The 13,037-nt window shown below is 40.2% G+C and overlaps 1 protein-coding gene across 17 annotated transcripts in view; it reads right to left on the bottom strand.

Annotated features, from left to right (window-relative positions):
• Positions 1–13,037, bottom strand: part of COL25A1 (collagen type XXV alpha 1 chain) — a 291,232-nt gene that overhangs the window by 80,494 nt on the left and 197,701 nt on the right. For 16 of the 17 annotated variants that reach the window (XM_085578995.1, XM_085578980.1, XM_085578989.1 and 13 more), the window contains 3 exons: positions 4,952–5,023; positions 3,963–4,070; positions 866–901 (listed from right to left, as the gene is read on the bottom strand). In XM_085578995.1, the coding sequence (XP_085435121.1) occupies positions 866–901; positions 3,963–4,070; positions 4,952–5,023 (216 nt within the window). Of the gene's footprint in view, positions 1–865; positions 902–3,962; positions 4,071–4,951; positions 5,024–5,886; positions 5,947–13,037 lie in introns of all 17 variants that reach the window. The other variant, XM_085578982.1, reaches the window with a different exon arrangement.

Here is a 13,037-nt window from a genome sequence, read left to right as displayed (position 1 = left end):
TGGATTTTGTCAATTGAAAGTATTTTGCAATTTGTCAAGGTAAAATATCATTGCACCTGTTTACATCTTCACAAATTCAGACAGCAATCATATCTGTACTGATTGTTGAGCTGATTATTACTGATAATCCTCCTCCTCAGAAGCACTCAGGAATCAAAACCACATGCCCTGAGCTACAATCTGTCATCTCTCATAAAAATAAAAATGACTGTGTTTAGAGAGATCTTAAGGGAGAAGAAGCACTGCATGTTCCACCATTCTGGGAATATGTGACAGGCAGAAACTTATGATGCCTTAACTTCTGGCTAAAGCTGATTTACAACCAGTGGAGCTTCAATTTAATTCCAAATGAATTGGAAGTATTTGACACACACAGAGGAAAAAACCAAAACCTCAGAACAGAAGAACTTTCTGACAGTTTCAGTGCTGTCTCTTCACTGCTCTGTCAGGCAAAGGTCCAGAGCCCCTGTCACAGAGACAGCCTGAATTTTGGCCCATAAAACATGTAGATGCTTCCTGTGCTGCTCAGTGGTCTCTAGGTAGAAACAGCTCAGCTTCAGAGACAGTGTGAAGAGGGGGCCAGGAACTGGGAACCCCTGGCTTGGTTCTTTCTTGTTTTACTGTGACCTTAGCTGTTTTATTTCCTTCTGCTTCTCCAAGATTAAAGAAGTCGGCCTTATGGGACAGGTGACTGTATTTAAACAGAGGATGATTTCTTTCTTGTGTTTTCTTCACAAATAAGGCCTCAAATAGCCTGTGACATGGGAAGGTCAGGAAATACACAGCCACAAAGCTTTTTGGAATTTCTCATTTTAAAATATATATGTCACGTTACACTTTCTTAGAAAACTGGAAGGATACTTACTGTCAATCCTTGTTCTCCTGGTTTTCCTGGCTCACCCTTCAAATAAAAAAGGAGTGAATAACTTCAGCAACACATCTTGAATCCAGTTTTCTATCTAGTAATAAATTATCTCAAGAATTTTATTCATAAACAGGTATGGCAGATAACTGCACATTAAACATAATAATTTCTTGCTTTTTAACCTGATAATTCAAATCACAGATATCTTAAGAAGCACTACTTCACAATCATGTAATGGTATAGTTCTTAAGGCAAGAGTTAATATTGGTGTTCTGACTCTGTCCCTTGGTTCCAAACATATTCCATTCCACTGTGCTAAAGGACACAGAGAAAGGTTATTTTAACATATGTGCTGTATCCCACAGTTTATATATTCCAAGATTACTGGTCTATATCATCACCTCAGTGAGCAGGCGGAACTTACTGTTGCCAATTACCATGCTCCATAAAACCATGAATATTGGTATTTTGAAGCCATGAAATTATTACTCAGCTGTTAAATACCTGGACTGGCTTTCAAAATGGTAACCCGTCATTTCCTCAACGTATTCTCATTTTGTGGGCACAACTCTACATACAGTCAGAATTTATCTTCTCCCCTTTCTTCCCATATGAACACATATACAATAAAACGTATCAGTCATACAATATGGGCTAAAAATACCTATCCAAAAAAACCCAGAGCTCCTATCATTTTAGTGGTTTGGTTTACATAGCACTCCCTTAAAAACCCAACTCAGCACAGGGCAGTCCATGCACTATTGTATCAGCCCAGCTGCAGGGTCTTCTTTAGCAGCTTTGTCATAAAAGAAAGCATGTCATAAAATTGATGAGAACTGCTCTGATGTTGTTGTTCCTGGCAACTGAAAAGAATCAGAGCTGCTTCTCTGGGTATGCGTGCATTGCACTCGGAAGCAAACACGCAGCATCTGCAAGCACACCAATGACAGCTGGGAGCAAGAAGCCATGGGGGCACACATTCTGGCCAGTCACTGCCCCAAAACACCATCTTACAGCTGTGGTGCCTGTAAACCTTCTTACTTGAGAAGGACAGGCTGGAAGAGAAGCCCTGCTTGTCTAACCCTGTAAAAAAGGCAATATCTGCTTAATGGTCATGGGTCACTCTAAGGACATCCTCCTATAGCTGTGTGATGCTGCAGTGCCCCAGCTCATAGCACAGTGCAGCTGCAGTTTTCAGCTCCTGAGCTCAAAGGTCCACATAAGTCTTTACCTCAAAGACAAAGCTGTCCTTCCCTCTCAGCTAATTTCTCCCTTTACAGTTCTCCTATTTGAGTGTGTATCACACAGCCATGGAGCAACAAGCCCTCTGAGGATCAGGAACATTAACCTGAGGATACAGAACCTGAGGGGCAGCAAACTGGATGGCTTTTACCTGAGTGCTTGTTTGTATCTGACTCTAAAGCAGTATTATGAACTGATTTTCCATAATGTTATAGGGCTTAAGATAGTCACAGCTTAAAAACTATAAAAAGAAACTCTCTCTTGCCATCTAAAGTCAAAGTCACTAAAGAACTATTATAAAATGAAATGACCTCATTGCATAAAATGCATGACTTTCCTGTTATGAGAAACACTAATGATCCCTTTGCTAAAAAGCACAAAACAACACACTGTAACTAGCAAGGCCAGCTGGTTCTGCTAGCCCCATCTATGTATGTGAATTCTTAAAACAGCATTGCTGCAATCAGAAACGGATTCTGACTTCAGCCTTGCCCTTAGTAGATCAAACCAGCACCAACTCTGCTAACCACAGTCCATTTAACTACAATAAAAGAACACAACTGAGATCTAGATGAGGCTCAGTGCCTGATGTGCCACAGGACTAACAAGAAATGAGATGGTTGCCAAAGTAAATCATCATGAGACCTACAGACTTCTAATGTCACTCCATAACCTTAAGATAGAACTTTTGAGGGCAGGAGTGGTAAAAAAGCCAAGCCAAAACTACAGCAGCAGCTCTAGAATACTACATGTCTCTACTGGCCAGATTTGCTGGATTTTAACAAGAAATTTTAGCAGCATTTCACTATTATCATGGTATATCACATTTAGACAATTAATAACTGAATAGGATTAGAACAGAAGTGTAAGTACTTTCTTTCTCAGTTTTAGCTAAAAAGGCCCTGCAGGAAAAATGCATGCCATCCTGGCCCCATGTAACAAGTGACCCTTTTTCTTCAAGAAACCAGCTTCTGTTTCCAGTGCTGGTCCTCACCTTGCTGGTTGCCTATGTGTCTTCCTGGCCACAATCCTCACCTTTCATGGATGTGAATGTGTGTGTGCATCTGTACATGTGCCAGTTGATTTTTCATGTCTCTCTCCTGCTTGTGATTCCATTTCCACACTGATAACACAGTGCCATCCATGGTGAAAAGAGAGATACTTCTTTGAAAGGCATAAAAAGTAAGACGGACACAAAACATGAAACTAAAATAAAGCACATACTTTTCTAAAAAGTCATGTGTTTAGGCATCCATTTAAGAAGTGTGGGATTCATCCTGTGCCTAAAACAAACAATACACAATGTACTGGATTCTGCTCCTTGTCTTAATGAACTACAGGTACCGAGCCAAAGAAAATGTTACTGTTCTTCTTGTTTAAAGATGGCAGAATCTAACTTCAAACTTCATCATACCCTGGGCAGCTTCAACAATTTATTACTTTATTCCATGACTTTTGAGGTTAAACCATTAAGAAGTGAGAAAGAAGTCAAGCCCATCCATGCTATGAGGCCTCAAATTCAGTTTTATCTTGAAGTTTGAATAGAAACATTTATTACTTGTGGAAAGGGGCGGACTTTCCTCACACAGCTATTAAACATCACTGAGTGACTGAGAAACCTTAGAAAGTGTAGGGAAACTGCCAGGGGTGGGAGGCAAGGAACCTTGGTCTTACTTCTGGCCCTGCTATATAGTTCTTCTCTGTGTCTGTGACTTCAGGTACACCTTGAAACCTGCCTGTGGTTCAGCTTCCCCGTGTCTTACCTGCCAGTCTTACCTCAGAAAATGTCTTTGCTGCTCTGCTGGCATACACTTGAGAGAAATGTGCACACCAAAGCAGCAACAGCGTAACTCACCGTTAAGCCAGGCATCCCACGAGGACCATCTTTGCCAGTATCTCCTGGGGGACCTCTGGGTCCTGGTGGCCCTGGAGGTCCAGGGGGTCCAGCTTGTCCTTGGTCCCCCTAAACCAATAAAAAACTCATCACAAATTTGTTTTAGAGGCATCAACCACATAAAAACAGATCAATTCACCCATAAAGAGTGTGAGACAGGCTGGAAGAAGCTGCCATGAACTGGACAGTGGCTTCTTCACTGCTTATGGCAGAAACAGCACTTTGCCTTGAAGACCAACATTTGTATTGGTTTGGTGCAATCAGCCACAGAGCAGAAGGTGCAGATTCTAAACTGCCTGTTTTTCTACAGCACACATGCCAAAATTTGGGATGGTCTTGAAATATTTTACTCATCTAGTTCTCCAGAGCAAGTGACTGTTTTTGATAAGCATCTCTTTGCTTCATGATTTGCATAATCATAACAAAGCTGAGGCAAAAAAGAAAAGTCGCATCTGAGAATATACAGATTTTCACAGCAATTTTCCAAGCCCATGAATGATACATGCATAGATTTCAAAACCGAGCATGGAAAATAACTGCTTCTTGATGGAGTTGTACATAATTTTCCATCTGTTTTGGGAGGCTGTTTTATAGTGATAATTAGCTAACTCTCTTCATTTTTACCTATCAATTTGTAAAAGTCAATTTTGAAGAGAGTTGTCAAAACATATTACCTTCCCCTCTAAAAAAGGAAAGACACCCCAAAATGGAGCTTTAGATATTTCCAGCACATCACTGCAAACCGCTGGAAAAAGCTGCTGGCGTCTCAAACATGTCTCACTTCGCAAAGCCACCCATGGTCTTTTTACTGTTAATACCATTAACAGTTGCTGCATTTCAAAGCATTTTCAAGTGAACAACCTGTTATAAGATAGCATCTGACAAAAAGGTACAGCAAAGAGTAAACTGAATGTAAAGAAGAACCAGACTCCAGTGAGATGAAGCACTACCTTAATGAGGCGGCGTTTAATGAGCTGCTGATCAGCAGAGAGAAACCCATGATTGATTTTAGGAAACACCATCTGATCAGGCAGGTGAGGTCAAAGGTTGAAGATCAGAGATGAGAGAATTGAAGAATAGACATCAGAAGGCCCGAGAAAGAAATAAAGACATATTCATTAGATTTACAATAGCTATTATAAAAGAACTGGTGCTTCTGTCTGAAAGAAACTGTGCATTTTATTTTGGAAAAAGATTACCTTTATTGTACAGGACATACTGCTATGACTTAACTCATATACAGTGACTTAAATGTGTAACTGTTTTCTCCCCAGATTTTGCATGAGAATTCTGCATGTGTATTAGTTTTTTCATTACCCGGGCTCTAAAAATCAGTATTTTTATATGTTGTTCTTTCAGCAAAGCTTCTAGAGACAAAGCACCAGTTCAATTTTCAGTCAGATTTTCTAACCAGCATAGTGTGCCATGAAGAATGGTGTTATTTTTATAATGTCTGAAGTTCCAGCTTGACCAGATTGCTTCCTGCTTAATTTGCAAATCCACTTTGAAAAAATCTGGACGTACAGATTAAACCTCTGATATCTAACACAAATATCTGACTCTACGTGTAACCAGGATGGAGTTCACTGACATTTTCCACGCTCATGTATGCCTCAGGGAAGCAGAACAGAAAAAAACTCATCTGAAAATAAAATACTGTCAACGACCATAGGGAATGTAGGCATTTCCAGAGGTACACAGTTATAGATTTGATTCCATGCTCTGCATCAGGAGTACTTAGATCAAAGCAAAGGCAGTGAGGGCTAGCTTAGATCCACCATAAGAATTTACTGGTATTCCATAAAAAGCTAAAAACTATTTTTCATGTGCACTGTTATGCTGATACAGAGAGACCTGACTGAACAGGTACGTGTCAGCCACAAACCTTGACGGTGAGGATCTGATTACTGTGCAGAGCAGCAACTGTGGGGAAGCCTGGCAGACCCTAGGGACACAGCATAACATGGTACGAGAACAGCACGACACAGACATCACAGAGACAATTTACTAACAGACAAACAGAACAAACACTACATTTAGTACACCCCATACTGCTGACAGACAGGAAATGGCCTCTCTGTCATATGGGAAACAGAGTTAGGTCTGCACTGCATGGCAGATGCAAGTTGATACTTCACAATGAAAATAGAGAGATTTTAGAAGGAGCGATCCCATGAAGGTGTCTTTCCTTAAAATTACAATTGCTATGATCATTTGAAAATTGTTAAGACTATCAGCCAGCAGATAATGGTTGAAATGGTTGAGCCATTTTCAATTTAAATGTACTACAGCACTTTGAGATCTATGTAGAAAGCCTTGACTCTGGATTGCTGCAGAAGCTGACAGCCATGGCAGTATATTCTGAAGAGCTTTGCATAATTAATATCCTGCTCCACACATTCTGTTTAACATATGACATTCAGCACATAAATTGGTAGCACATATACAACTATGAACACTGAACATAAATCTACTGCTAGATCTTGGGTAGTCCATGATGGCCATGGTCAAAGTTTTCAAGACATACATAGCAGTATTTCCACATTAATTTCTACTCCCTCAGTTGCTATATGCCACATGTGGTTTATCATATTTTACTCTACCAAAATGTGCAGAACTTGTACTGTACTGGCACAAAAAGGGAAGAGTCTGGTGATTGTGGCCTGTGGTCACAATATTATAAGGGGGTGAATTCTGCTCTCAGTTCAACACCTTTTCTTGAGCTGCCTTGTAGGGTGTGAATTAAACCTTCTCATAAAGCCAAAACCTTATGCAGTTGAGCAGTGAATTCCTAAAGAGGAAATCCCTAAATCTTCTCCTTGCCTTTAGCACAGCACATTGTCAGAAGCAGAGGCTTGTTCAATGGCAGAGAGACATTAGGCTGAGGAACATTAAATTAAATACATCCAGGGAGCTCGAAGCTCCTATATGCCCACAGACCACCTTTATGAGGCAGAGTTGGCACAGCCCCTCTGGGGGTACTCCTGGAGCAAACATCTGCACCATGCCAGCTTAGCCCCTCCTAAAGGGAAGTCCTGTGTGACGGCTCCGCTGGTGCAGCCCACATTGCTGCAGCACATGAGCTCTTCCTAGCCCAGCTGGCCTGCTGGGGAGCACCAACAGGCCAGGACAGCCTGCCAGGTCTCTCAGCTGCAGCAGATTCTTTTAATGTGGCAAATACTTGCTCTGTTCATCACACCAGAGAGCCTGTGGATCACAAAGACTACACCAGTCTTTACAAAAAAGGCAGAGTTACTTTTTGTTGCATACATGTTCTTCACTAGCATCTTGGAGATGCATTTAGCATTTTTATTCCTGCTCTACATCCGTGAGGTGAAGCTGAGACCCTGTAAGTTGACCCTATAAAGTCAGTGGTTAAATGCAGCTTTCCCACTTCACTGGGATGAATCGTAGTGTGGCTTAACCACATTGCTCAGTGACCTGAAATCTCCTCTTTAGAAACAAATAAACAGAAAACAAAACCAAAAAAGGCTAAAACTCACAACATATAAAGGGACTCATTCCAGAGACACTGGTAAGACTGGAATGATACATCATTTAAGAAACAGATGTATCAAATTTTCATTTATCTTACTATAGAATATAAGTTAAAGAAGTTATATAGATAGTACTGTGTCAGAATCTTTACATCTGTGACTCATTAGCCCTGCTGTGCACATGATCCATTTCTCATCTAGACAAAACTACAATACCCATGTAATGGAAATGAGCACAAACAAGAAACCTACATAAGAAGTAAAATCTGAATAGCAAGCAATAAATGACATTTATTGAAAAAATGGATAAACAGAAAATTTTTAAACAACTTCATTTTCACTCATCAGCCTTTAGAATTACAGCAATTTTCAGTTACCTCTAAATTAGCATATTTGCAATTTGATGTTTTAAACTCATATTAAATTTGATATATATCTTATATATATATCTTCAACATGTAGGAGAACTGAGAATTAATTAAGAAAGGTGCTTATTCAGAATATATAGTGGTTCGTCATGAAATATTTTCTTTTTCCTTGAGAAGCAATGAAAGTCTTGGGAAAGATTTATGTGGCTGTACACAGAACCATTTACTTTCAGCACTTCACAGGCCAGTCCCAGCATTCCCAAAGCTTCCCAGCATTACACAGGCAAGTTCAAAACTAGCTGTCAGTACTGCAGTGTTCTGCCTACATGAACAACACATGAGAAAAGGGTCCATCCCATTCTTTCATCTGCAGCTTAGTTACTTCTTCCAGCTTGTTCCCAAGTAGAACAAAGCTTTCTTTCCTTTGCCCAAAGTGGTCATAATCTCAAACCTGACAGTCAGACACAAGCAATGCCAGCTGGGACCTAGATCATCTCCCCATTAGTAACACATATCTTTGGAGAGAGCCAGAAACATGGGAACACTAAATGGAACCCAGCAGACTCTACAACAGGTCCATAGTTTTTGCATGTGTGGGAGGCTTTAGAAGGCATTACACCCTCTGGCATCCATGAAAGATAATGCTGGTACACAATGAGCTTCTAAAAAGGCATAAAAAGAGCTATCCTTCCCACAAAATGAGTTCTCTTCCTTTCCTGTCACTCTGCTATAAATATAGCCACAAATATCCCCTGGATCTGTTTTATTTTTTTCCCTATCGAAAGTTGTTCTCAATGACGGATTCAAAGCTGCTCAATTTTCTCTTTATTTGGTTTGATTCTTGAACTGCACATAGGAAGGGTTCTTGTCCTACACCCTGGGAGGCCCTAACAGAATACAAAACACTACAGTCATCAACAGCGACCACTGGTCTACTAAATTCCTCTGCTGACAGCTACTCAAGCTCACCCTGAAAAGCTAGCCGGTTACAATTTCCAAATTAGCACAGTTGCTGCATGCCTCACTGCCATTTTTGCCCAAATGCCAAGCAAAACATGATGCCTGATGGAGGCCAACAGCCATGGGACAACATTACCCACCTGAAAGTGCAGGTAAAGCCAACTTGCCCCATACTATGGCTACTGAGAAAACTGAGGGATGTCAAAACATTGTAATATTCCCTCTGTCTGATTTTTATTTTTTTACTTGGATGAAATAGTTCTCCTGTTACATTCATCACAGCCTTGAAGGATGTAATTCCCACTAGCTGTCCTAGATTTTTCACAGGACTCTCAGCTTTGTCCATTGGTCCACACAAGGTCAATATTGTAAGGCCATCATAACCCTGTCAGAGGCAAGTATGATAACATTAAGCAGCAGTGTTACTGGTTTGACACTGTGCTGCATACACTCCAGTTTGACTACTGCATTTGCTCAGTATAGTAAATGTCACAGTCCTCTCTAGGATTTTCCTTCTGACCTGCCAATAAACCCAAGCTGCACAAGCTTGCATGTTCCTGTGAAGACATGGTAAATGAGACAGGAATTACCACCTGCTGTTCTCTTGCACTTCCTAAGGTTACAGCCAGCTGCTGCTATTTCACATCAAATCACACAGGCTTCAGGCCAGAGTGATCCTGACACTCTTTATGGCTGCTCTGCCTCTCTCCAACACCACCTCCAGTTCTAATTAATCCCTCAGACTGAGTGCCAGTCCTGTGGCTAATTATTGTACCTGCCCTAGGGAATACAGTGTTTGGTATCACCCTGTACAGTGCCATGGACTCTCAGCAGGAGCTCTCTTATATAATGCCTTTTATCATAACTGCTGCTTTCTCCAGCAGCAAATCTGCTAACAAAAACAGTACACCACAACAAGAATCCAGAATTTTCTTTTCACATAGGTAAACATTCAGCAAAGAGTTCTGATTTGAATACATAATGATCCAGACTTTGTAAAAAAAATAGTAAAAATGCAGTGTTTAAGATCTACCATAAACAGATGACTATAAAAGCCTTATTTCCTATAATGACCTTTGTGAAATCGACCTGACACTGCAGTCAAACTGAATAAAACTGGACAAAGCCAACACTTCTCTACTTTTGTCCCATTAGTAAATGAATTTTCAGTGAGGCAAAATGTATTTTCTACACAACTCAATTAGGTGTTCTGATGAGCAATCACACATCTGACCTCCATAAAATGAGGCAAACCTGCTACTCTCACTGAAAGTGAGAGCAGGCATCCAGTTAACTGGATATGGGCTGGCTCATAACCAAGTTGGTCCTCAAAACAAAAATCTTCTCTCCCAGCTTATGTTTATCTTCAATTTTTTTAACTGCTGCAGTTATGTGATGCAGGTAAGTGGTTCAAGCTTCTTCTCTGATGCTTATTAGGACTGGATTAATTTTTTTAAGAGTTGTTTTCAATCAAATTTGTCCAATTCGAATGTTCAGTGTTGCAGCACTTCTGTGTGACAGCTGTAGTTAGAGATACAACAACTACATGATGTATTTTCAGCCACAGCACAGGGCTGTAGAAAAAGGAACAGGATGTACAGAGACTTCCTTCCTCACCATTCCTCTGGCATTACTAAAAAGGGGCAAGATGCAAACCAACTGGTGGAGAGCGAAGACACACACTGCCAGGCTCTTAAGACAGGAATGACAACATCCTCCTCTCAGCAGCAGGTATGTGGCACTTTCTCTGGAGTGTCACAGCTGTTCTGCATTCCCCAAGGGAACCTCAGGAGCTGAACATCAAAGGAGTAGCTTGGCCCTAGAGAGCCACTCACAGCCAAAAGGGCACTGCTATACTCCTATGAACTCTGGCTCTCAAGTCTGAGTGTCCCAATGCTTTAGACAGAGTTGGCAGCCAGCATCATCGGAGTTCGTTCCTAACCTTGCCTAGTTACAGAGCGCCAAGTTACCTTGCTCCAATTTGTTACCCTAGTTTTGCCTTAATGGAAAACAGGGGAGCCACAACAGCCCAATGCCAGTGAAGTGCTGATAATTAATCCCAGGAATGGAGTAGGTAAATACCCCCGTTGCCTTGTGGCAGATAAGGAAACAAAGCCTTATGAATTAAATTAACTGCTCAAAGACAGACTGGCATTAAACTGGATGTCCAGTGGTTTTCTCAATTATTCTGCTTCAGTGAAAGTTTTGTTAACAGAAGGAATCACTAATGCTTTTTAAATATTGTTATTTAAAAAAGTGGCCCACTAAGAGTGCAGTTTGAAAGAATATCTAGATATAGATTATAATTTGATCTATCATTTGATTTAAACAGGTCAATTAATAACAGAAGAAACAACCATGAGTGTAATCACACTGCTAAAATATGAAATTAAAGCAGCACTGTGCTATATGCTTGAAGCAACATAAAATCAAAAAAAATATGCTTTCTGACCATTTTCTAGCTGGGTGGCACCTAGTCAATCTCCAGTCATCTGGGACTCCCACAGTGAGCCAGGACTGATGATAAATGATGGAGAGTGGCCTGGCCAGCCCTTCCACCAGCTCCCTCAGTACCTTCATGTGGACCCCATCTGGCCCCAGAGATGTGTGAGTTTCCAAGTGGCACATCAGGACTAACTGCTTCCTCCTGGATTGCAGGGGATCTGTTCAGATCCCTATCCCTGTCTACCAGATCAGGGGGCTGGTTGCCCTTGGGACAACCAGTCTTTCTGTTGAAAACTGAGGCAAAGAAGGCTTTAATTACCTCAGCCTTTTCCTCATCCTTGATTACAAAGTTCCCCTCCACATCCAATAAGACATTCCACACTACCAGTTCTGTTTTCAAACATTCACCTCTGAAGACCTATTTCCATTATTAAGATACAGTCTGTACTTGGACAATATAGCCCTTGAAATTCTACCATCATTAAATTTTCAAAGGCTTTTCTTTAATTGGACTAGAGCTGAACAACTGGAGCTGAGCAGCCTGATATCACCATTTATACAGTCCACAGGCTAAATTCCATCATTTTTAATTTTCTCATGGCTCAGTACAGTAAAGCAAATCTCCACAGACATTTCATGAAGCCATGCCCTCTGCAAAAAGAAGAGCATCCAAAAGATACATTAACATGACCATTTATTACACTGGTATCAAGGACACCTAGTTCTGCATTTGACCTAAATGTTTAGTCAACCAGACCTTTAGAGTAATTAAGAGATTTGATATAAAAACATATAAAGAGATAAATAATAATTTTTACAAGTAATATCAGGACTCACCATCGCTACCTTATTGGTGGTCTCATGTGATTAAAAGCTGTATTAACTTGCTGCTCAAACTCACACTCAGGGTGAATTTCTGTATCACTCACACTACTAGAATGTGTTTTATGTCATATTTTCTACACAATATGGACATTGGTAGATCAAGCCACAGGGCATTATCAACTGAAGCCCTTATGCCATCTCTGCACAATGAAGTATCCAAAAATTATATCTGAATACTTAAGAAAACTCTTCAGATTCTTAAAAAAAAAAAAACAACAAGCCAACAACAAAAAACCCACAAACCCCCAGCCACATTATTCTAAAACTATATATACCTGGCCTCTGGCTGGTATTTGCACAGCTGAATTCTCAGTGTTATGACTTTATTCAAGGTATTTTCAAGAAAACCTGAACTTCAAATCAGTTCAGTATATACTCTACATGTCCAGTGACTGAACATTTTGAGATAACTGATGACTATTTTTATGTTTTAAAATTATTTCCGAAAGAATGAACCCTCAAAAATCTCAAGGTGAAAAAACCTTGTGCAGGACAGAAAACAATACCTTTGCCTCCTGCAAAATGTTTTCACAAATATCTTTCTATTTTCTTTTCAGCAGATTTTTGGAAATTTAAGATCTCATCTTAACTTGGACAGTCTTTACATTTTATTTTGATTTCTTTTACAAAAATGCCTGGAGGAAAGAAAGCATCTTTTCTAAAGAAAAAGGGCAATTTTGAAATTTCAGTTGTAGCTTGGAACGCTAACAGTTTTTGTGAAGTTAAACACTTGTTTCAAACCAGTATGTAAACATATAAACCCAAAGAAACTTCAGGTTCCTTACCTGTAAAAGATGAATTAGCAGTAAAACATTCACTGCTCTTAGATACTATATCCAACCTGTCTGCAAACTTGTCAAATCCAAGTGTCAATGTCATGC

Source organism: Lonchura striata, chromosome 4, assembly GCF_050655825.1.
Source record: "Lonchura striata isolate lonStrDom1 chromosome 4, ASM5065582v1, whole genome shotgun sequence".
Classification (NCBI taxonomy): domain Eukaryota; kingdom Metazoa; phylum Chordata; class Aves; order Passeriformes; family Estrildidae; genus Lonchura; species Lonchura striata.
The sequence above is the reverse complement of the archived record's forward strand: the minus strand, read 5'-3'. Positions and strand labels throughout refer to the sequence as shown.